Source organism: Oncorhynchus tshawytscha, linkage group LG10, assembly GCF_018296145.1.
Source record: "Oncorhynchus tshawytscha isolate Ot180627B linkage group LG10, Otsh_v2.0, whole genome shotgun sequence".
NCBI lineage: Eukaryota > Metazoa > Chordata > Actinopteri > Salmoniformes > Salmonidae > Oncorhynchus > Oncorhynchus tshawytscha.
In genome coordinates this window covers 8325224-8351232 of record NC_056438.1, presented here as the reverse complement: position 1 = coordinate 8351232, position 26009 = coordinate 8325224, and the positions used below count along the sequence as shown (strand labels likewise).

Here is a 26009-nt window from a genome sequence, read left to right as displayed (position 1 = left end):
CCTCTCGGTGGATGCTGCAGTGTACCCAAGAGCCTCTCGGTGGATGCTGCAGTGTACCCAAGAGCCTCTCGGTGGATGCTGCAGTGTACCCAAGAGCCTCTCGGTGGATGCTGCAGTGTACCCAAGAGCCTCTCGGTGGATGCTGCAGTGTACCCAAGAGCCTCTCGGTGGATGCTGCAGAGTACCCAAGAGCCTCTCGGTGGATGCTGCAGAGTACCCAAGAGCCTCTCGGTGGATGCTGCAGTGTACCCAAGAGCCTCTCGGTGGATGCTGCAGTGTACCCAAGAGTCTCTCGGTGGATGCTGCAGTGTACCCAAGTGGTGTCAGGAAAAACTGCTTGCACCACGTTACCCCTCCACCATGTCTCCCTGTCATGGCTTTTAAGCCATCAGTACAGATACCAACACATCCATTTGATGTCACAAAGCTGTCCAGTACTTTATCCTTTATCCTGTTGTCCTGGTTTCCAGTGGTTTGCAGAATAGAATGTCTTCCTTAATTGAACTCCCATAAACGTAACGGACATGTACCAGGAGCTGTGCCAGGCCCGCCACGTCTGTTGACTCATCCAGCTGTAACAGACATATACCAGGAGCTGTGCCAGGCCCGCCACGTCTGTTGACTCATCCAGCTGTAACAGACATATACCAGGAGCTGTGCCAGGCCCGCCACGTCTGTTGACTCATCCAGCTGTAACGCATAGAATTCACTGGCTTGTTTGCGAAGCAATAATTGTTTCAAAACATCTCCTGCCTTGTCACTGATCTGTCATGAAACAGTGTTGTTTAATGAAGGCATTGTCTGTGTAGTTTTTTGGGCCTTTTCCCCCAGCCATATCCACAGCAGCAGGAAGAATTAAGTCCTCCACAATAGTATGGGGCTTGCCTGTCCTAGCCACTCGGTAGCTCACCATATAAGATGCTTCTAGCCCCTTCTTATTAATGGTATCTGTTGTTTTATACATGTCTTACTACTATTATTAAAGTCGTCTTTATTCTCACTCCAAAAACTCCTGTAGCTTATTTTTCAAAATGTCATGTATCGTTTCTAAATGTCTGTGCTAGAGTGGTTTCCTGTGAGAGAGTAACAGTGAATGTGATTGGATGAGTAACGGTTCATGTGATTGGATGAGTAACGGTTCATGTGATTGGATGAGTAACAGTGAATGTGATTGGATGAGTAACGGTGAATGTGATTGGATGAGTAACGGTGAATGTGATTGGATGAGTAACGGTTCATGTGATTAGATGAGTAACGGTTCATGTGATTGGATGAGTAACAGTGAATGTGATTGGATGAGTAACAGTGAATGTGATTGGATGAGTAACGGTGAATGTGATTGGATGAGTAACGGTTAATGTGATTGGATGAGTAACGGTTAATGTGATTGGATGTTAATTATTTGACGAGGCTATCTGTATTTGACATTGTGATGTTATTTCGCTGAACACTAGATAGTTGAATTTAATTTTTGGCAGTGAAACGAGTCTACTCAGGTGAGAGAAAAAAGTGAATCACATTTTTATTTGGCCCCCGACGGCAATGCGCGTACCCCAGTTTGGGAATACCTGTCAGGGTTTCGTAGTTCATCAGGATCTCCTAGGGCAATAAGACCAGGAAAACTTGAGGGCGAGTATAATTTCTTCACTCTGCAACTGTTTATTAATAAATAAATAGCTTTGTTTTACACCCAGGGCTGCGCGTCACAAACCCCTCACCTGTGGACCTGGAGTTCCTTACCGTATTGGGACCTAGTATCCCACGAGACGAAAGAGGTATACTCACCTTGTCATGCTGAGACATTTTCATACACACCCCAATGCATGAACCCAACACAGTAACAAAGAGGATACCCTCTGGTCTATTTGGGTGGGTGGCCCCTCCAGAGGAAATGCACAGCCAGTATTTATTCAAGCAAAGCCCTTTATAATCAGTCTACACATCCTATGGTCTCCCCAACTCTCCACCTCCAGGAAACACAATCCTGTTCCTCCTAAAGAAAAGTACTAATTATATGACCCTGCATGTGTGGATAACAAGTTAACAACAACAAAATACAGCAGTAGAATATTTAACAAAAAGGCCCCAGAGAGAAAGAGGTCCTAAAAACAAGGCCGTCTGCAGACAAAGAAAAATGACTTGCCAACAATGACTTATATACAGTCCAGCCTCGCTGGTAAACTCCTCCCTCAACCAGTTACATCTGATTGACACAATACAGGAACACCCCCTTATCCAATCACTACTCCCCTGGTTACAAAACATCTCCCTTATCCAATCACTACTCCCCTAGTTACAAAACATCCCCCTTATCCAATCACTACTCCCCTGGTTACAAAACATCCCCCTTATCCAATCACTACTCCCCTAGTTACAAAACATCCCCCTTATCCAATCACTACTCCCTAGTTACAAAACATCCCCCTTATCCAATCACTACTCCCCTGGTTACAAAACATCCCCCTTATCCAATCACTACTCCCCTAGTTACAAAACATCCCCCTTATCCAATCACTACTCCCTAGTTACAAAACATCCCCTTATCCAATCACTACTCCCTAGTTACAAAACATCCCCCTTATCCAATCACTACTCCCTGGTTACAAAACATCCCCTTATCCAATCACTACTCCCCTAGTTACAAAACATCCCCCTTATCCAATCACTACTCCCCTGGTTACAAAACATCCCCTTATCCAATCACTACTCCCTAGTTACAAAACATCCCCCTTATCCAATCACTACTCCCTAGTTACAAAACATCCCCCTTATCCAATCACTACTCCCCTGGTTACAAAACATCCCCCTTATCCAATCACTACTCCCTAGTTACAAAACATCCCCCTTATCCCATCACTACTCCCCTAGTTACAAAACATCCCCTTATCCAATCACTACTCCCTAGTTACAAAACATCCCCCTTATCCAATCACTACTCCCTAGTTACAAAACATCCCCTTATCCAATCACTACCCCCTAGTTACAAAACACCCCCTTATCCAATCACTACTCCCCTAGTTACAAAACATCCCCCTTATCCAATCACTACTCCCTACTTACAAAACATCCCCCTTATCCAATCACTACTCCCTGGTTACAAAACATCCCCTTATCCAATCACTACTCCCCTAGTTACAAAACATCCCCTTATCCAATCACTACTCCCTAGTTACAAAACATCCCCCTTATCCAATCACTACTCCCTGGTTACAAAACATCCCCCTTATCCAATCACTTACTCCCTAGTTACAAAACATCCCCCTTATCCAATCACTACTCCCTGGTTACAACTCCCCCTTATCCAATCACTACTCCCTAGTTACAAAACATCCCCCTTATCCAATCACTACTCCCTAGTTACAAAACATCCCCCTTATCCAATCACTACTCCCCTGGTTACAACCCCCTTATCCAATCACTACTCCCCTAGTTACAAAACATCCCCCTTATCCAATCACTACTCCCCTGTTTACAAAACCACCCCCATTATCCAATCACTACTCCCCTGGTTAAGTAATGCTCACATTGATTATATAAGGGAGATGTTTTCTACAATTTCTTGAGATCGGATACACCTGGGTGGCAACTTATTGTACAATGTAGAAAATAGTAAAAATAAAGAAAAACCCTTGAATGTATATATAGATATATATATATATATATATAGTGTATCCAAACTTCTGACTGGTACTGTAAATCTATTTACACATGAAAACTTGGGCCAAATAAAACCCTGCATCAGATCTGGACATCTTGTATCTACAGATCTGTCTACGACATTGAGTGTTCACAACTCTCCAACATCATCCTTCAGTTGTTCACCTAAAAACTGGTGGTTGTCTGAACTGCAGATTGTCCATTTCATACACAAAGAGTAGCAACATTACCTGTTAGGTTCAGACAACAGTCCCATTATATAATTACTGTGACATTGGACTGAGCAGGATCAGGAGGACCAGTTAGAGTTGGTCCACAGGTGTATCTCAATACTCTCTTAGTCTCCTCTCTGTGTCCTCATTTACTTTCTTTGTGGTTGTTTTTCACGTGTTAGCAGATTAGTCTTCTGAATTAATATTTTATCACAGACTGAGCAGCCATGTTGTTTCCCATTGAAGCCTTTCCCACAGTCCCCACAGCTACATGATTTCTCTCTGGTGTGAGTCAGTTTGTGCGTAGTTAAGGTCTGCTTGCGATTGAAAGTTTTCCCACAGTCACCACAGCTAAATGGTTTCTCTCCTGTGTGAATCAGCATGTGTCTTCTTAGGTCCCCTTTCAGAATAAAGCTCTTCCCGCAGTCAACACAGCTAAATGGTTTCTCTCCTGTGTGAGTCAGTATATGCCTCATTAGGACCCCCTTCTGAATGAAGCTCTTCCCACAGTCACCACAGCTAAATGGTGTCTCTCTGGTGTGAGTCAGTTTGTGCGTACTTAAAGTCTCCTTGCGATTGAAACTTCTCCCACAGTCACCACAGGTGAATGGTTTCTCTCCTGTGTGAGTCAGCTTATGTCTCCTTAGGTCCCACTTCTGAATAAAGCTCTTCCCACAGTCACCACAGCTAAATGATTTCTCTCCTGTGTGAGTCAGTAAATGTCTACTTAGTGCCCTGTTTTGAATAAAGCTCTTCCCACATTCACCACAGCTAAATGGTTTCTCTCCTGTGTGAGTCAGTTTATGTTCAGATAGGTGCCCTATCCGATTGAAGCTTTTCCCACAGTCACCACAGACAAATGGTTTCTCTCCTGTGTGAGTCAGTTTATGTTCAATTAGGCTCACCTTCCGAATGAAGCTTTTCCCACAGTCACCACAGCTAAATGGTTTCGCTCCTGTGCGAGTCAATTTATGTTCAGTTAGGCTCACCTTCCGATTGAAACTTTTCCCACAGTCACCACAGCTAAATGGTTTCTCTTTGGTGTGAGTCAGTTTATGCGTAGTTAAGGTCTCCTTCCGATTGAAGCTTTTCCCACAGTCACCACAGGTGAATGGCTTCTCTCCTGTGTGAGTCAGTTTATGCCTGGTTAGGAAATCCGTGCGATTGAAGCTTTTCCCACAGTCACCACAGATAAATGATTTCTCTCCTGTGTGAATACTCATGTGCTTGGACAGATCTCCTTTGTGTTGGTGAGTTTTTCTAGCTGTGGTGTTGGGTTTGGAACAGTGTTCCCCCATTGGTGGGTTGGGATCCAATGGTGGACTGGGATCTAATGGTGGGCAGCTGTCAAGTCCTACTGGGTCGCTGCTTATGGCTGAACTGTGGCTGGAGGCATTGTTTTCATTATCTGGAGGGTCACAGGGAATGTTGAGACCCTTAATGTGGGTCACAGTGGCAAAAGGTTTGAGATCCACTGGTTTAGAGTCTCTCTCTCTGTTCTCCACAGTCTGGGTTTGGGGAAGAGTCAAGGACTGAAGTGGGTCCTCCTGATCACATTCACTTTTCACACAGGAAGGAGTGAATATGGAGTCTTTGGTATCAAAGAGCCCTTGAAGCTGCTCTTCCTCCTGACTGGTCCTGACTTCCTCCTGTTCCTCTTTAATCTGTTTGGTCTCTGGGTCCTTCTGTCCCAGACTGGGGCTCCACTCCTGCTCACAGTGCTGCTGCTCAGGGGGAACCTCCTCTTCAGAGACAGAGAGCTGCAGGGAGTCTGGAGGGAAAGAGAGGAGGAGCAGAAGTTATTTATATACCACAGAATTCAAAAGAACACTTGAATCACAAATGTGAATTATAGATCTCAATGATTTTTTAATTGAAAATGTCTTTATTGGCATTGATCCTAAATAATAACAGGAGCTAAAATAATGTACGATACAGATAAATAGTTTTACTGCTCCCAAACTTGATATTTTAATAAAGCTTGTACACGTCCTAATGATTTGAAAGATTTCTCAGAAAACTAGATGTTTTGATCACCGTATGCTTAGTAGAGGTCGACCTCTAATGCTTACTTCTATTATGACCTCACAACGTTGAAGATGAGCAGAGTCAGGGGTCTACAGGGCCGATGCCGTACTCAGCCTACTGACATCAATATAATATGGAATTACTAGTGTGAACGTAAACATACTCACCGTCTCTAATGAAATGCATTGGAGTCAGAAAGGCTGTGCTATATAAGCTATTTCAATTATCTTTTCTTGACAGATAACTTTTTAGTTATGCCTGGTGAATCTTAGCTATATTATAAACTGTTCTTTAAAAATGGATGCAATGGAGATCACTGTTAGCGGAAACAGTTTATTAACTAAGTAGAACCGTAGCTAGCTAGGTATTAGATCTACATACTAACCTATTCTACATAGTTGTATCTCTGGTGTCCTCCGCAGCAGTCTCCGTAGCAGATCATTCTCCTCCTGGTACTCTGCTACAGTTTTCTCAATCGCACCAAAAATCTCCACAGCAGCAGATGTCGTTAAACATTCATTTAACAACACACAGAACAACTGTAGTTTAGATGTTTTCAGTGGACTGAGAGTTGGGTGTTCAGCTAGTACGGCTTCTTGACATGGGTTCTCCAGATCACATTCACTTTTCACACAGGAAGTAGTGAATATGGAGTCTTTGGTATCAACGAGCCCTTGAAGCTGCTCTTCCTCCTGACTGGTCCTGACTTCCTCCTGTTCCTCTTTAATCTGTTTGGTCTCTGGGTCCTTCTGTCCCAGACTGGGGCTCCACTCCTGCTCACAGTGCTGCTGCTCAGGGGGAACCTCCTCTTCAGAGACAGAGAGCTGCAGGGAGTCTGGAGGGAAGGAGAGGAGGAGCAGAGGTTTACACTCCCTTATGTATATATTTAGACAGTGAAACTAACATTTACAAATGTGTCTCTGTACTCCAGAATTTGGGATTGGAGATCAAATGTTTTATATGTGGTGACAGTTAAGAACGTCACCTTTTATTTGAGGGGATTTTGATAATATCTGTTTTAACATTTAGAAATCAAAGAACCTTGTGTGAATTAGTCAGAAGCATTTGGATAAGTTAACGTAGCGTAGCGTATTACAGTAGTCAGAAGCATTTGGATAAATTAACGTAGCGTATTACAGTAGTCAGAAGCATTTGGATAAGTTAATGTAGCGTATTACAGTAGTCAGAAGCATTTGGATAAGTTAATGTAGCGTATTACAGTAGTCAGAAGCATTTGGATAAGTTAATGTAGCGTATTACAGTAGTCAGAAGCATTTGGATAAATTAACGTAGCGTATTACTGTAGTCAGAAGCATTTGGATAAATTAACGTAGCGTATTACAGTAGTCAGAAGCATTTGGATAAATTAACGTATTACAGTAGTCAGAAGCATTTGGATAAGTTAGCGTATTACAGTAGTCAGAAGCATTTGGATAAGTTAATGTATTACAGTAGTCAGAAGCATTTGGATAAGTTAGCGTAGCGTATTACAGTAGTCAGAAGCATTTGGATAAGTTAACGTAGTGTATTACAGTAGTCAGAAGCATTTGGATAAGTTAACGTATTACAGTAGTCAGAAGCATTTGGATAAGTTAACGTATTACAGTAGTCAGAAGCATTTGGATAAGTTAACGTAGTGTATTACAGTAGTCAGAAGCATTTGGATAAGTTAATGTATTACAGTAGTCAGAAGCATTTGGATAAGTTAGCGTATTACAGTAGTCAGAAGCATTTGGATAAGTTAACGTAGTGTATTACAGTAGTCAGAAGCATTTGGATAAGTTAACGTATTACAGTAGTCAGAAGCATTTGGATAAGTTAACGTATTACAGTAGTCAGAAGCATTTGGATAAGTTAACGTAGTGTATTACAGTAGTCAGAAGCATTTGGATAAGTTAATGTATTACAGTAGTCAGAAGCATTTGGATAAGTTAACGTATTACAGTAGTCAGAAGCATTTGGATAAGTTAACGTATTACAGTAGTCAGAAGCATTTGGATAAGTTAACGTATTACAGTAGTCAGAAGCATTTGGATAAATGAACGTAGCGTAGCGTATTACAGTAGTCGGGAGCATTTGGATAAGTTAACGTAGCGTATTACAGTCGTCAGAAGCATTTGGATAAATTAACGTAGTGTATTACAGTAGTCAGAAGCATTTGGATGAGTTAACGTAGCGTATTACAGTAGTCAGAAGTGTCATATTTGACCCCATATTCATTACACACATTAAGCTTGTGAAACCACAAACTGGTTGAATGCAGTTGCAGTTCGTTTTGGTTGTGTTGTGGGTTTTGTCCAATAGGAAGTGAATGGTGAATAATGTGTTTGTTTTGGTTGTGGGTTTTGTCCAATAGGAAGTGAATAGTGAATAATGTGTTTGTTTTGGTTGTGGGTTTTGTCCAATAGGAAGTGAATAGTGAATAATGTGTTTGTTTTGGTTGTGGGTTTTGTCCAATAGGAAGTGAATAGTGAATAATGTGTTTGTTTTGGTTGTGGGTTTTGTCCAATAGGAAGTGAATAGTGAATAATGTGTTTGTTTTGGTTGTGGGTTTTGCCCAATAGGAAGTGAATAGTGAATAATGTGTTTGTTTTGGTTGTGGGTTTTGTCCAATAGGAAGTGAATGGTGAATAATGTGTTTGTTTTGGTTGTGGGTTTTGTCCAATAGGAAGTGAATGGTGAATAATGTATAGTATAAGTTTGGAGTCCCTTTTATTGTAGATACAATAGAATCTGTTTCTGGATAATAATGAATTAATCTTCAATGAGAAAGTTAAAAGAAACAAAGATCATCATCACATACCTCCAAAATGCTAACCTCCCCTGTTATTGGTAAGGAGGGGAGTTGTGATCTGTATTCCTGATTTTGCAGGATATTATCTTCATTATTCGTGATTATCCATAATCATAGTATCATCCACATGAATGTAGTCGTGTTCAGAAACATATTATATTCTTATTTACAATAAGAAATGGACTCCAAAAGTACAATGCATTACACTTGAAATGTCTGTCATTTAGCAGACGCTCTTATCTCCAGCAATTACAGGAGACATGAGGGTTAAGTGCTCAAACACACATGGACAGATTTTTCACCTAATGTGGAAATAGCGAAGGGGTCTAAATACTTTCCGAATGCACTGTACAGACGTACCTGTACTACATAGTTTAACCTCCGGTTTGATCCCCAGCAGTCTCCGTAGCCGATCATTCTCCTCCTGGTACTCCACTACCGTTTTCTCAACTGCACCGAAAATATCCACAGCAGCCGCCGTTAAGCGCTCATTTAAAAACACACGAAACAACTGTTGTTTAGACATTGTAAGTTGAATGGTAGCTAGTTAGCTATTCAGCTGGTAGCTTCTTCCACAAAGAAAGAACGTTGTTCGCAAGAAAGAAAAATCCACTCGCAAACTCACTTCCGCCTGTATCAGCGGGTGGCAAGCCAAAAACCACAGCGCCTCTATGTGGATGGAGAGTTAACTACAAGGTACAGACCTTTAAAAAATATATATATATTTAACTAGGCAACTCATTATAGAACAAATTATTATTTACACTGACGGCACCCTGGGGAAGAGTGGGTTAATTGGCTTGTTCAGAATGACTTCAGCCTCCCCTAGTTTCTCAGCAAGCAGCTGTAAGCAGTGGTCGTGGTTTTGTGTCACCAAAACAAAGATGTTTCTGCCAAATTATTTGAAGAATGCTCCACACCACTCTCACTTGATTATCTTACCTAGTTATTTACAGATTCTCATTTTGCTCTTTTGTAGCTTTGTCAACTATGTGTTTAAATATATATATATATATATATATATTACCCCCCTTTTCTCCTCAATTCCTGATATCCAATTACGATCTTGTCTCATCGCTGCCACACCCCAACAGGTTGGGGAGATGCGAAGGTTGAGTCATGCGTCCTCTGAAACATGACCTGCTAAACCGCGCTTCTTAACACCCACCTGATTAAGCCGGAAGCCAGCTGCACCGATGTGTCGGAGGAAACACCGTTCAACTGACGACCGGAGTCAGCCTGCAGGCGCCCGGCCCACCACAAGGAGTCGCTAGAGCGCGATGAGCCAAGTAAAGCCACCCAATCAAACCCTTTATATGTGAAGGAGCAGGCTGGTTATTGTGACCTTGTTACTTTCTGGGGAAAGATGGTGCCTGCAGCTGGTGTCCCTGTTCATGTCCCTGTTGGTGCCTGCAGCTATGTCCCAGCTGATGTCCCTGTTCATGTCCCAACTGAGGTCCCTGTTCATGTCCCAGGTAATCCGGCAAGTAACCTTGCCTCGAAGAAAGCATATAAGTAATCTAGCTCGTCAAGGAGGCTCGTGTCACTGGGCAGCTCTCGGCTGTGCTTCCCTTTGTAGTCTGTAATAGTTCGTACGCCGGTGTAGTACGTCAGAGCCGGTGTAGTACGTCAGAGCCGGTGTAGTACGTCAGAGCCGGTGTAGTACGTCAGAGCCGGTGTAGTACGTCAGAGCCGGTGTAGTACGTCAGAGCCGGTGTAGTACGTCAGAGCCGGTGTAGTACGTCAGAGCCGGTATAGTACGTCAGAGCCGGTGTAGTACGATTCGATCTTAGTCCTGTATTGATGCTTTGCCTGTTTGATGGTTCGTCGGAGGGCATAGCGGGATTTCTTATAAGCTTCCAGATTAGAGTCCCGCTCCTTGAAAGCGGCAGTTCTGGCCTTTAGCTCAGTGCGGATGCTTCATCTGACCACTTTTTTAATCGACCGAGTCACTGGTGCTTCCTGCTTTAATTTTTGCTTGTAAGAAGGAATCCGGAGGATAGAATTATGGTCAGATTTGCCAAATGGAGGGCGAGGGAGAGCTTTGTACGCGTCTCTGTGTGTGCCGTAAAGGTGGTCTAGCCTGACGCTACACGACCAAAAGTTTCCTCGTCTCCTTCTCAAAACCCGTTGGAGAAGAAGGTCAGTGCGGGGAGGAACTCTGACCAGAGACCTCTGGGTTTCTCAGCCAATGGGTTTTGAGAAGGAGACGAGGAGAGAGAGAGGACGCGAGGAGCATGCGATTACCAAGGTGTATAAAGATGGCGGGCACCGTGTACTTACCACAAACGCCTCATTTTCTAATTTCACCATATTGTACTGTGCTGCTCTCCGTTACTCTTTTTTGTATCGTTATTAGCACAATATACATGAACCCAATTCTAGCTCCAAGATGGCGGCAATTTAATACAACTATGTAGAAGAAGTGTGTGGGTATAGTGGTGAGGAGGAGTCTACTGTGTCCACAATATACATGAACCTAATTCTAGCTCCAAAATGGCGCCAATTTAATACAACTATGTAGAAGAAGTGTGTGGGTATAGAGTGGCGAGGAGGAGTCTACTGTGTCCACAATATACATGAACCCAATTCTAGCTCCAAAATGGCGGCAATTTAATACAACTATGTAGAAGAAGTGTGTGGGTATAGTGGTGAGGAGGAGTCTACTGTGTCCACAATATACATGAACCCAATTCTAGCTCCAAAATGGCGGCAATTTAATACAACTATGTAGAAGAAGTGTGTGGGTATAGAGTGGTGAGGAGGAGTCTACTGTGTCCACAATATACATGAACCCAATTCTAGCTCCAAAATGGCAGCAATTTAATACAACTATGTAGAAGAAGTGTGTGGGTATAGAGTGGTGAGGAGGAGTCTACTGTGTCCACAATATACATGAACCCAATTCTAGCTCCAAAATGGCAGCAATTTAATACAACTATGTAGAAGAAGTGTGTGGGTATAGAGTGGTGAGGAGGAGGAGTCTACTGTGTCCACAATATACATGAACCCAATTCTAGCTCCAAAATGGCAGCAATTTAATACAACTATGTAGAAGAAGTGTGTGGGTATAGAGTGGTGAGGAGGAGGAGTCTACTGTGTCCACAATATACATGAACCCAATTCTAGCTCCAAAATGGCGGCAATTTAATACAACTATGTAGAAGAAGTGTGTGGGTATAGAGTGGTGAGGAGGAGGAGTCTACTGTGTCCAGAAGTGACTTCAGCGTTCATTTTCTGTATTCAGGTTCCCTCAAACATCGTTTTAAACTTTGTTTAACTATTGACAGTTACAGCTGATTTCGGGATTGTATGTTGATTTGCTCTCCCTAAATATTTGTCATCTGATGTATTCGATTCAGTCTCTGAATTGTTAAATTTTTTTTATCCTGAATTAGCTTAGTGCGCATGTGCGCCCAGCTATATCCTGTCCCAGGGTTGTTTTTCCCCAGTTTTCCCTGGCTAAACTAGCTGGCTAGCTGAACTATGCTTATTTTCATCCTCATTGCCAAACTTCATAAATAGTTTGCTAGTTTTACAATAAGACATTCGCTGTAAAGAAACTTGAAAAGTATTAATTGTTTTGTTGAATAGTCATGACTAATAGCAATGTCATAAAAGACAATGGTGGCAAAGGATATCATTGCCACTTAGCGTGGGTCCAAGTTCAGTTTTGAGATCCAGGTGTCATTGGCGTAGGGTTAGATGGATGTTTCTGACAGGTCTTGGAACTGTTACAACGGGCAGCTTGACTCGTTGGGATATGCATTGATTTTGCCACCACAGCCAGATATGTACATAGTCTTATACCCTTAACCTTTTTTAAACTGACTATCATATTTGTTGGTTGAATCTGACTTTATTAATATAACGAGTAATCCAGGAATGTCACGAGTGAATTAAAACGATAAAATAGCAACTCTACAGAGCACCAATGGCTACAATAAATGGCTAAATTACTTCCGGACAGGAAAGGTCAGCTGAGAGCTCTTTTTTATTTTCTATTTTATTTTTTATTTTAATATCAAATCAATACATAAAGCACATGAGGGAACACAAGCATACATAGATTACAAACCATGGACAATTGAGCTAGGGGCGGGGCTGGGGGCGGGGCTAGGGGGTACAATATCACATTACAATTACACAAGGACCTTAAGGGACATGCATATACTTACAATTCTAACAGCTTTTTTGTTAGTAGAGCATTTAACCGTCTTAAAATACAGTTCAATTTCTTTTTGTAGGGTGCGAAAATGTGGTTTTCTGTTTGTAAATTTACATTTGTGTATATGAAATTTGGCCAAAAGAATAATGAAATGAATTACATAAAAATGATTCCGCTTATTTCTATTGTATGTAAAGAATCCAAACAGTCCATCTCTGCACAATAGTGTCAAGTCTTCATAAATGTGTTCAATTATAAACCTACTGATGTCTTGCCACAGTTTTCTTACATGCATACAATGCCAAAAAAGATGCACAACTGTTTCTGGGTGGTCATTACAAAAGGAGCAATTTGAGTTGATGTTTTCCTTAAACTTCTTCATATAGTGGTTGGCAGGATAATATTTATGAATAATTTTAAAGGAAACTTCCACTCTACTGTTGACGATCACAGATAGAACAATGAGCTAGATGTTTCACCAGATGTATAGACCGGCAGCATCCGGTTGGCGTTTCCACACACCACCAAATATGGTGATGAGATGAAGGCCAGTGGGAGAAGATGGAGCGAGATGGGTTTTTGCTGACTTCCTGCTAATTTTCTTGTCGATGAAACATATACAGTTTTCCGTTACCAAAATTAAAATATGTTATGAAGAGAATGGACTAAGTTTTCTAGACTTTACCTTTATTTTTACCCAACGTTTAAAAAAACAAACATGTTGTTTAGAAGGAGTGAATGGGCGAATTGAGGTATTACACACACGAACTTCAGAGTAGGCGTTCCCAATAGGAAATATGCAAATAATGCTATAACGCACCAATAGGATCTCACTAGCTCGTGGTTGTTCTTCCCACTATGATTAATTTCCTCATATTGGAAATGACTGGAAACGACTGTGGTCACAGATAGATGAGACAGATATTTCACTGGATGTATAAATGTGAGACATCCGGTTGGCGTTTCCTCTCACAGTGAGAGGAAGCCCAGTGGACGACAGTGGGAGAAGATTCAGCTAGATGGATTTTGGCCGACATTTTGCACATTTTCTCATAAAAGGAACACTTGATCTCCGTACAGTTTTCCGTTTCCAAAACTAGAATCTACAACAAACAGAGTGCACTACGTTTGGTAGACTTTGACTTACCCAATTGTTTGTAGAGATGACTTTGTTTAGGAAGAGTGCACTAGATAGTGGCCGTTTTCCTAATGAACATTATGCTTATTCAGCAAGGCACAAATGGTCTTCATCCTCTTCCTCGCGGAAGCTAGTTTGTCCCAAGTAGATATCTAGCTGACTAGCTAATTCACAAAAAAAAAAAGACTCAGCTTAATAATAAATAGCTAGAAATAGATTTCTTTGCAAGTTTTCCCACTACTAGTACTCCTTCTGTGAATCAACTTTTTTTTTTTCACGATAAGAAACATATGTCATCAATAAAATACTCAGTTTATTGTAAAAATGGAGGAGAGGAAAATGCTTGTCCCAGCTTCCAACAGACGTTGAAAGGTATGTAATAAATAATGAGAAGATGCATTTGGAGTAAATATTGCATGGTGAGACACACGTCGTTGGCTGTGTAATCAGTAGTGTGCTGTATCCATGACTACCCATCGGATCAATCGCCAAAGCAATGATCACTGATAGATAAAAACATACTAGCTACCGGTAATGAAACAAACCTACAGCCGGGTTTAACACAGTGTAACCCCAAATATGGTAGTGAGAGGAAACGCCAAGCGGATGTTTCACATTTATACATGCAGTGCTATATCTATCTGTGATAGTTAGTTTACCAATGTGCCCAGCCGTATTACATCCAAGACCATCCCAGGGTATGCTGCACAATCGATAGAAGCCATCATTTGTGACACTGGGTCATTGCAAAGTAATTTATCGAGTCGTAGAACACTATTAACCCGTACCTCTTAAAATGATGGTAGACGTCTGTAAAACATTGTATAGGCAACGACTTATGTTCTGTTGCCCTGTGATCAGATTAAGTAAGAATAACACAAACTATAGTCTACTATAATCATATGCATCTTCAGAAAACAGACAAAACTCAAAAGGTTGTACATGTATTAAATGCCTGTTAACATGGTGAAAAACATAGAACATATGGAAACCATAAAGGTAGAGCATCTGATCACAACCTGGAAGAACATGGTGTATGCATCCCCCTCAACAGGAAAAGGGTACAAAAAAGAAAGACACACACACACCATGTGTAGCAATAGAGAGGAGCTTCAAAAGACCAATCAGGTTTAAGAGGGCAGCAACTGAAAATGTTTCATAGGATAAAGTCTGGGTCTTTATTGTGATGTTTCATACGATAAAGTCTGGGTCTTTATTGTGATGTTTCACAGGACAGGATAAAGTCTGGGTCTTTATTGTGATGTTTCATAGGATAAAGTCTGGGTCTTTATTGTGATGTTTCATAGGAGAAAGTCTGGGTCTTTATTGTGATGTTTCATAGGATAAAGTCTGGGTCTTTATTCTGATGTTCTATAGAACAGGATAAAGTCTGGGTCTTTATTCTGATGTTTTATAGAACAGGATAAAGTCTGGGTCTTTATTCTGATGTTCCATAGGACAGGATAAAGTCTGGGTCTTTATTGTGATGTTTCATAGGATAAAGTCTGGGTCTTTTGTGATGTTTCATAGGATAAAGTCTGGGTCTTTATTCTGATGTTTCATAGGATAAAGTCTGGGTCTTTATTCTGATGTTTCATAGGAGAAAGTCTGGGTCTTTATTCTGATGTTTCATAGGAGAAAGTCTGGGTCTTTATTGTGATGTTTCATAGGACAGGATAAAGTCTGGGTCTTTATTGTGATGTTTCACAGGACAGGATAAAGTCTGGGTCTTTATTGTGATGTTTCATAGGATAAAGTCTGGGTCTTTATTGTGATGTTTCATAGGAGAAAGTCTGGGTCTTTATTGTGATGTTTCATAGGACAGGATAAAGTCTGGGTCTTTATTGTGATGTTTCATAGGATAAAGTCTGGGTCTTTATTCTGATGTTTCATAGGACAGGATAAAGTCTGGGTCTTTATTCTGATGTTTCATAGGACAGGATAAAGTCTGGGTCTTTATTCTGATGTTTCATAGGACAGGATAAAGTCTGGGTCTTTATTGTGATGTTTTATAGAACAGGATAAAGTCTGGGTCTTTATTCTGATGTTCCATAGGACAGGATAAAGTCTGGGTCTTTATTCTGATGTTCCATAGGACAGGATAAAGTCTGGGTCTTTATTCTGATGTTTCATAGGAGAAAGTCTGGGTCTTTATTCTGATGTTTCAATGGACAGGATAAAGTCTGTGTCTTTATTCTGATGTTTCATAGGATAAATTCTGGGTCTATTTAAATGAACTGTAGAGTACTATTAAAAAACAATCAGGGTGAATAACAGAGATAGAGGACATAACCATAAACTATTATCTACAAACTACAATATATCACCACAGATGTTATAGCAACCACTACACTACTAAATGAACTATAAAACAGGAGACTTTAAGCATAGCCCAACATCCAGCTGAATAAAAAAATCAGATTAATACGCTCACACTTTTGTAATGACTCAGGAGGAAGATGTGGCTGAAAAACATCAGGCGGAGGGACATCAGTCTGCAGAAGTCCTTTGAGGACCTGAAGAGAGTGGGTTACGCTGTGTGCGAGGAGCAGTTTATTCTGATTATTGACCATCTTTGTCAATAAAAATGCATTTCAGTCATGATACTTTTCTGGTAAAAATGTCTTTCGACAGGGTTGACGGAAGACACTGTCCTCCGAGGCAGCACCTACCAGAATACATGAATCCACCCCCTCAATCTGCAACAGATGACCAGCGTAGTACAAAAAGAAGACAACCACAAAGTTGGTAGCAACTAAAGATGCATTGTTGTTGTTTTATATCAACAGGTTTGAAGTCTTGAATTGGCTATTTTTTGAAGGAGAGGCCAGGGAAGCAGATGTAGGAGTTTCAGGTGAGAAAGACAGAACAAGAGAGTGAAGGAGGGCTCCTCTCCTTCCTTCTACACCCAGCTCCAGCAGAGGAAGCAGCAGATGCTGAATTTAGTTCTAAGAGTCTGCAGGAGTTGGTCTGTCAGGTGACAGGGGTGGCAGGAGGCTTCCTCGTGAGCAAACAGGAGGAGACTCAGGTGACAAAGGAAGCAGCATGTAAGCACAGTTGTCATGCAAGGAGGAGGCCATCATCCAATTGAAGGTCAATAGTATAATAATAATAATGCACCCACAGTGATTGATTGCAGACACGTTGAAACAAAAAATATCACAAAGTTCATCTCAAACAGATGGTACTTTAATAAGAGAATACAGCTCCTGGGAAAGATGCTGTCAAAATCACACAAAAGAACAACAGGCAAATGCAAAGTAAGCATGCCGCGAGACTAAAAACCTCCAAAACCAAGTACGTCGGCATCCTTATAGACTGGAATATCAAAAATGGAGGACATAATTGATAAAAAACCTTAGCAGTCTCTGGCATTGTGTAAGGACTAAGAGTCACCTTACTTAGATCAAGTGCTTTTGATTGTATCCTGGAAGGCCATGTCCAGTATGCCTACCCCCTAATAGAAAAAAATAAATGGTGAAGATATATATATATATATATATTTTTAAACATAGCACAGTGAAAACTGAAGTGTTTCACCAGCTAGTCCTTTTCTTTTGGTGCCTGGACTCCCCCCCCTCCCCCTCCCCCTCCCCCCCCCTGTCTCACTATCCTGGTGAAGAGAACAAAAACAAACAAAGGAAAGGTGAGTCATCCATTCCCTTCATCCCAGGGATGAACTAGATTCAACCGCGTGACTATTATTTTCTTGAGCAGATGGTTGTGGAGGGGAGGGGGAGGGGGGGGGAACATAATTACAAATCATTTGTAGACTAAATTGATTGGAAAAAGCCCAAACTAATATAATTGTTTTGAATAAAATAATCATTCAAACCGTGCTTACATTTGTAACCAATCAGGTGTCTCTATTATTCAGCGGAATGCAAGAATAGATTCTTAAATTAAAAATTTAAAAATTAAATAACTTGAAGCTGATTTCCTGGTGTTTCTCCAGTCTTTTATGTACAACAATAAAATATATATTTTCAATTGCCTCAAAACTTTGGGGCCCAAATAAACCCACCCGTGTGCCAAATTCCTCGCGGGTGTCAAGCCCTGGCCATAGAGAGGCTTTTATTCTCTATTTTGGTTAGGCCAGGGTCTGACTAGGGTGGGCATTCTATGTTCATTTCTCTATATTTTGCATTTCTTTGTTGTTTGGCCTGGTGTGGTTCTCAATCAGAGGCAGCTGTCTAGCGTCTGTGATTGAGAACCATACATAGGTAGCTTTTTCCCACGTCGGTTTTGTGGGTATTTAATTTCTGTTTAGTGTTTGTTTCACCTTTCAGAACTGTTTCGGTTATTCCTTTTGTTATTTTTGTATTTAGTGTTCAGTTTCAAATAAATAATATGAACACGTACAACGCTGCACCTTGGTCCTCACCTCCTTCCACCAACAGCTGTTACAGTGGGAAACAGTGCCTTGTCCTCACTGTCACTTTGAAACGAATTCCAATGTCCGTCTGGTCATGGTTCTGTTCAAAACAAAACGATTGTAAAATAATTTTGGTTACAACACCTGGTTGTGGTAGCTCCTTTGAGGTGTAACGATATGCAGAACTGTAGAGTACATTAATTCCTACAAACGCTGTTCGTCCATGCTCATCCATTTTCTAGCTCTTCGAGTAAACTAATAACTTTACGTCCGGTTCTCTCAGATGTGCGGTTCTGAATGATTAGTTAGCTAAACTAACTAGTTGCTCTGCTATTTTTCGGACAAGTGCATAATCCGATTATTTGCGCTACTGTAACGTTAGCTAGCCGATAAATATAAATCTATATATCAACCTAAACAACGTTACTATTTCTCTTCTGGCCCACGTATTAAACAGTTAACGCCCACTACAACACGTTTTAATATCTAATTTATAGAACGTGTATAAACATTAAAATATATATATATATATATATGTGTAACTTACTTTTCGATCTTGGTGGCATTATAAAAGTGTCAACAACGAAAAGTTACTTAAAGTTAGTTAATAAAAGTATGTTCTCCAAATCTACATCTCAATTTGAATATGATGACGATGTATTTTATTGACGTCACTAAGCCATCTGACTGAACATCTCTGATAGACCAATAAACGCGACTTTGGAAAACCCATCTCGACACTTGATCCCACCTACTCGGCTCACTTGCCTCGGCATTGGAAACGACAGGATGTGATCTAATTCAATTAAATTCTATCTTAGTAGAACATCTTTGCTGTGGTCTAGCTTTACAACAACAATGGATCGTTACTAGTTACCACAGCCACAAATTTGTACACTATTTCTACAATTTCTCTTCCTAAAATCTGATTTTAAACCTAACCCTAACCACACAGTTAAACGTATGCCTAACCTTTAAATTAGGACCAACACGCACGTTGGAGTTTTCTTAGGTTTTTACGACAGAGCCAATTTGTACTTGGTGGCTGTGGTAACTAGTGACAACCATTGTCTCCAATCTTACTTCCGTGTTCTAGTCAAGGAATTTTTGAAAAATCCTTTATTCTCGTGGGCTGCGTGCCCTGAACCGCACAACAGCGCCACCAGCTGGATGGAGGTTTTCTGTGCAAGGCAGCCTACAGACCAGTAGCAAAGGGAAACGAAAACTACATAGACAAACAGTGAAGGATGATCTTGGAGAATCAATTCATCCTCAGGAGTCAACAGTTTATCATTATTCCATACCATATTAAATCAACATGATGAATGAGCAGCATTAGGTGAACATGACATTTAAAAAAAAAACTATTGGACAAATTCAAGATGTTTTCTGGAAAGTATATCTATTTTTATTATGTATCAATATATTTATATAATCAGGGGTTTTACTACAAGGTCCAGACCAGTTATAATGGAATAGATAAGTACATGAGGGGAAACAATTACAGCAGGTAATAGGGGGATCTAGGAGAATCATTTCTGGCATGAACTGAATTCATTTTTTGTCATTTTTAATTTATTTAACCTTTATTTAACTAGGCAAGTCAGTTAAGAACAAATTTCTTATTTACAATGACGGCCAAAACTAGATGACGCTGGGCCAATTGTGCGTCACCCTATGTGACTCCCAATCACGGCCGGTGGAGATACAGCATGGATTCAAATCAGGGTGTCTGTAGTGACGCCTCAAGCACAGAGATGCAGTGCCATAGACCGCTGCGCCACTCGGGAGCCCAATAAAGGAAAATACATTGTAACACAGGTGACTCCTGATAACTGTCTTGGGACTGACGTGACAGCGTGCACTAAATTAGAAAATGCGGTTATCAGATTTTTTACAAAGAATGTTATTGAATTGGGACTAGAAAAACACTGTAGTTCACTTATCAGAAGTTGACTGTAAATCATTACTTCCCAAAAACATTCAAACACTATCATGAATGAGCAGCATTAGATGAAGATGGATGAGAAATAGTCTTGGACAGATGGACGGAGCTATTTTCTGGAAAGTATTCATGTTCAATGTATAAATAACACAATTCTCTCATCACCCTGAGAGAAATTACCAAAACATATGACCAGATAATCCTGTTTCTAGTGACGTGAAAACATCAAGAGACTTCGAACAGGACCTGTGAGTTTCCTCCAATACTTTCCTCCAACAGGTTTAGGTAGTCTAGTGGTTAAGAGAGGCAAGACCGTAGTCTAGTGGTTAAGAGAGGCAAGACCATAGTCTAGTGGTTAAGAGAGGCAAGACCGTAGTCTAGTGGTTAAGAGAGGCAAGACCGTAGTCTAGTGGTTAAGAGAGGCAAGACCGCAGTCTAGTGGTTAAGAGAGACAAGACCGTAGTCTAGTGGTTAAGAGAGACAAGACCGCAGTCTAGTGGTTAAGAGAGGCAAGACCGTAGTCTAGTGGTTAAGAGAGGCAAGACCGTAGTCTAGTGGTTAAGAGAGGCAAGACCGCAGTCTAGTGGTTAAGAGAGGCAAGACCGCAGTCTAGTGGTTAAGAGAGACAAGACCGCAGTCTAGTGGTTAAGAGAGGCAAGACCGTAGTCTAGTGGTTAAGAGAGGCAAGACCGTAGTCTAGTGGTTAAGAGAGGCAAGACCGTAGTCTAGTGGTTAAGAGAGGCAAGACCGTAGTCTAGTGGTTAAGAGAGGCAAGACCGTAGTCTAGTGGTTAAGAGAGGCAAGACCGTAGTCTAGTGGTTAAGAGAGGCAAGACCGTAGTCTAGTGGTTAAGAGAGGCAAGACCGTAGTCTAGTGGTTAAGAGAGGCAAGACAGTAGTCTAGTGGTTAAGAGAGGCAAGACAGTAGTCTAGTGGTTAAGAGAGGCAAGACCGTAGTCTAGTGGTTAAGAGAGGCAAGACCGTAGTCTAGTGGTTAAGAGAGGCAAGACCGTAGTCTAGTGGTTAAGAGAGGCAAGACCGTAGTCTAGTGGTTAAGAGAGGCAAGACCGTAGTCTAGTGGTTAAGAGAGGCAAGACCGTAGTCTAGTGGTTAACAGAGGCAAGACCGCAGTCTAGTGGTTAAGAGAGGCAAGACCGCAGTCTAGTGGTTAAGAGAGACAAGACCGCAGTCTAGTGGTTAAGAGAGACAAGACCGCAGTCTAGTGGTTAAGAGAGACAAGACCGCAGTCTAGTGGTTGAGACAAGACCGCAGTCTAGTGGTTAAGAGAGGCAAGACCGTAGTCTAGTGGTTAAGAGAGGCAAGACCGTAGTCTAGTGGTTAAGAGAGGCAAGACCGTAGTCTAGTGGTTAAGAGAGACAAGACCGTAGTCTAGTGGTTAAGAGAGGCAAGACCGTAGTCTAGTGGTTAAGAGAGGCAAGACCGTAGTCTAGTGATTAAGAGAGGCAAGACCGTAGTCTAGTGGTTAAGAGAGGCAAGACCGTAGTCTAGTGGTTAAGAGAGGCAAGACCGTAGTCTAGTGGTTAAGAGAGGCAAGACAGTAGTCTAGTGGTTAAGAGAGGCAAGACCGTAGTCTAGTGGTTAAGAGAGGCAAGACCGTAGTCTAGTGGTTAAGAGAGGCAAGACCGTAGTCTAGTGGTTAAGAGAGGCAAGACCGTAGTCTAGTGGTTAAGAGAGGCAAGACCGTAGTCTAGTGGTTAAGAGAGGCAAGACCGTAGTCTAGTGGTTAAGAGAGGCAAGACCGTAGTCTAGTGGTTAAGAGAGGCAAGACCGTAGTCTAGTGGTTAAGAGAGGCAAGACCGTAGTCTAGTGGTTAAGAGAGGCAAGACCGCAGTCTAGTGGTTAAGAGAGGCAAGACCGTAGTCTAGTGGTTAAGAGAGGCAAGACCGTAGTCTAGTGGTTAAGAGAGGCAAGACCGTAGTCTAGTGGTTAAGAGAGGCAAGACCGTAGTCTAGTGGTTAAGAGAGGCAAGACCGTAGTCTAGTGGTTAAGAGAGGCAAGACCGTAGTCTAGTGGTTAAGAGAGGCAAGACCGTAGTCTAGTGGTTAAGAGAGACAAGACCGTAGTCTAGTGGTTAAGAGAGGCAAGACCGTAGTCTAGTGGTTAAGAGAGGCAAGACCATAGTCTAGTGGTTAAGAGAGGCAAGACCGTAGTCTAGTGGTTAAGAGAGGCAAGACCGTAGTCTAGTGGTTAAGAGAGGCAAGACCGTAGTCTAGTGGTTAAGAGAGGCAAGACCGTAGTCTAGTGGTTAAGAGAGACAAGACCGTAGCAAGACAGTAGTCTAGTGGTTAAGAGAGGCAAGACAGTAGTCTAGTGGTTAAGAGAGGCAAGACCGTAGTCTAGTGGTTAAGAGAGGCAAGACCGTAGTCTAGTGGTTAAGAGAGGCAAGACCGTAGTCTAGTGGTTAAGAGAGGCAAGACCGTAGTCTAGTGGTTAAGAGAGACAAGACCGTAGTCTAGTGGTTAAGAGAGGCAAGACCGTAGTCTAGTGATTAAGAGAGGCAAGACCGTAGTCTAGTGGTTAAGAGAGGCAAGACCGTAGTCTAGTGGTTAAGAGAGGCAAGACCGTAGTCTAGTGGTTAAGAGAGGCAAGACCGTAGTCTAGTGGTTAAGAGAGGCAAGACCGTAGTCTAGTGGTTAAGAGAGGCAAGACCGTAGTCTAGTGGTTAAGAGAGACAAGACCGTAGTCTAGTGGTTAAGAGAGACAAGACCGTAGTCTAGTGGTTAAGAGAGGCAAGACCGTAGTCTAGTGGTTAAGAGAGGCAAGACCGTAGTCTAGTGGTTAAGAGAGACAATACCGTAGTCTAGTGGTTAAGAGAGACAAGACCGCAGTCTAGTGGTTAAGAGAGGCAAGACCGCAGTCTAGTGGTTAAGAGAGACAAGACCGTAGTCTAGTGGTTAAGAGAGGCAAGACCGTAGTCTAGTGGTTAAGAGAGGCAAGACCGTAGTCTAGTGGTTAAGAGAGGCAAGACAGTAGTCTAGTGGTTAACAGAGGCAAGACCGTAGTCTAGTGGTTAAGAGAGGCAAGACCGTAGTCTAGTGGTTAACAGAGGCAAGACCGCAGTCTAGTGGTTAAGAGAGGCAAGACCGCAGTCTAGTGGTTAAGAGAGACAAGACCGCAGTCTAGTGGTTAAGAGAGACAAGACCGCAGTCTAGTGGTTAAGAGAGACAAGACCGTAGTCTAGTGGTTAAGAGAGGCAAGACCGTAGTCTAGTGGTTAAGAGAGGCAAGACCGTAGTCTAGTGGTTAAGAGAGACAAGACCGCAGTCTAGTGGTTAAGAGAGGCAAGACCGTAGTCTAGTGGTTAAGAGAGGCAAGACCGCAGTCTAGTGGTTAAGAGAGACAAGACCGTAGTCTAGTGGTTAAGAGAGACAAGACCGCAGTCTAGTGGTTAAGAGAGGCAAGACCGCAGTCTAGTGGTTAAGAGAGACAAGACCGTAGTCTAGTGGTTAAGAGAGACAAGACCGTAGTCTAGTGGTTAAGAGAGGCAAGACCGTAGTCTAGTGGTTAAGAGAGACAAGACCGTAGTCTAGTGGTTAAGAGAGGCAAGACCGTAGTCTAGTGGTTAAGAGAGACAAGACCGTAGTCTAGTGGTTAAGAGAGGCAAGACCGTAGTCTAGTGGTTAAGAGAGGCAAGACCGCAGTCTAGTGGTTAAGAGAGCCAAGACCGTAGTCTAGTGGTTAAGAGAGGCAAGACCGCAGTCTAGTGGTTAAGAGAGGCAAGACCGTAGTCTAGTGGTTAAGAGAGACAAGACCGTAGTCTAATGGTTAAGAGAGGCAAGACCGTAGTCTAGTGGTTAAGAGAGGCAAGACCGTAGTCTAGTGGTTAAGAGAGGCAAGACCGTAGTCTAGTGGTTAAGAGAGGCAAGACCGTAGTCTAGTGGTTAAGAGAGGCAAGACCGTAGTCTAGTGGTTAAGAGAGGCAAGACCATAGTCTAGTGGTTAAGAGAGACAAGACCGTAGTCTAGCGGTTAAGAGAGACAAGACCACAAGCGGAGGTTTGCCAGTTCCAATCCTGGATCTGATTGGAAAAATCTGTCAGGAAGTAAGCAGTTGCTAGTATCAAATCCTAGATGCCAAACCTGCCATTGGGCCCTTGAGCAAGGCACTTACCCCCTTACAGCAATTTCTCCACATGTGCTGTAGTATGGCAGCCCCCTGCTCCATCCTCTACGTATGTGTCTCTTTCAGGGGGGTTGGGATAAAAGCCAAAGTCGAATTTCCTTTGGACCTTGTGTACAATTACTTGGTGTCAAATTTGATTTACAAGTAAATCGATCACACATCTATTTTCCTGTAACCCACAGCATGAATGATCCAGAGACTAAGATAGCTTTAAGATAAGTAGATAAGACAAACTTTATTGTCTAGTACGTTTAAACAGAATGAATTATCCAGAGACTAAGATAGCTTTAAGATAAGCAGATAAGACAAACTTTATTGTCTAGTACGTTTAAACAGAATGAAAATGTGTCATTGACGGTCAGAGTTACAATAAAAGGATAAAAAAATAGGGATAAAACAAACACGTCAAACATTTACCTGTCAGACTGAAATGTCAGAATGAAACACATCAAACATCTACCAGTCAGACTGAAATGTCAGAATGAAACACATTAAATATTTACATGTCAGAATGCAATGTCAGAATGAAACACATTAAATATTTACATGTCAGAATGCAACACAATAAATATTTACGTCTGAATGAAACACATTAAATATTTACATGTCAGAATGCAACACAATAAATATTTACGTCTGAATGAAACACATGAAATAAACATTTACATGTCAGAATGAAATGTCAGAATGAAACACATGAAATATTTACGTCAGAATGAAACACATGAAATATTTACATGTCAGAATGAAACACATGAAATATTTACGTCAGAATGAAATGTCAGAATGAAACACATGAAATATTTACATGTCAGAATGAAACACAAATATTTACATGACAGAATGAAATGTCGGAATGAAACCCATTTTTAAAATTTTATTTCACCTTTATTTAACCAGGTAGGCGAGTTGAGATCAAGTTCTCATTTGCAACTGCGACCTGGCCAAGATAAAGCAAAGCAGTGTGACACAGACAACACAGAGTTACACATGGAATAAACAATAAACAAGCCAGTAACAAGCCAATAAACAAATCAATGACACAGTAGAAAAAATAAAGTCTATATACAGTGTGTGCAAAAGGCATGAGGAGGTAGGGAATAAATAGGCCATAGGAGCGAATGATTACAATTGAGCAGATTAACACTGGAGTGATAAATGAGCAGATGATGATGTGCAAGTAGAGATACTGGTGTACAAAAGAGCAGAAAAGTCAATAAAATAAAAACATGACACATTTACATGTCAGAATGAAACAAACATTTACAGTGGGGAGAACAAGTATTTGATACACTGCCGATTTTTCAGGTTTTCCTACTTACAAAGCATGTAGAGGTCTGTCATTTTCATCATAGGTACACTTCAACTGTGAGAGGCGGAATCTAAAACAAAAATCCAGAAAATCACTTTGTATGATTTTTAAGTAATTCATTAGCATTTTATTGCATGACATAAGTATTTGATCACCTACCAACCAGTAAGAATTCCGGCTCTCACAGACCTGTTTTTCTTTAAGAAGCCCTCCTGTTCTCCACTCATTACCTGTATTAA

General features: G+C 41.5%; 1 protein-coding gene across 9 annotated transcripts in view; it reads right to left on the bottom strand.

Moving 5' to 3' along the window:
• Positions 1-26009, bottom strand: part of LOC112259691 (gastrula zinc finger protein XlCGF57.1) — a 1127091-nt gene that overhangs the window by 107869 nt on the left and 993213 nt on the right. Inside the window, exons 1-3 of one of the 9 annotated variants that reach the window (XM_024434328.2) lie at positions 9052-9316; positions 6283-6732; positions 3320-5640 (exon numbers count right to left, since the gene is read on the bottom strand). The exons of 6 other annotated variants lie outside the window; for them this stretch is intronic. In XM_024434328.2, coding sequence (XP_024290096.2) covers positions 4019-5640; positions 6283-6732; positions 9052-9217 — 2238 coding nt within the window. In that variant the 5' untranslated portion in view covers positions 9218-9316 and the 3' untranslated portion in view covers positions 3320-4018. Of the gene's footprint in view, positions 1-3319; positions 5641-6282; positions 6733-9051; positions 9317-26009 lie in introns of those variants that run through there. 2 more of the 9 variants (XM_042329362.1, XM_042329370.1) reach the window with 2 other exon arrangements.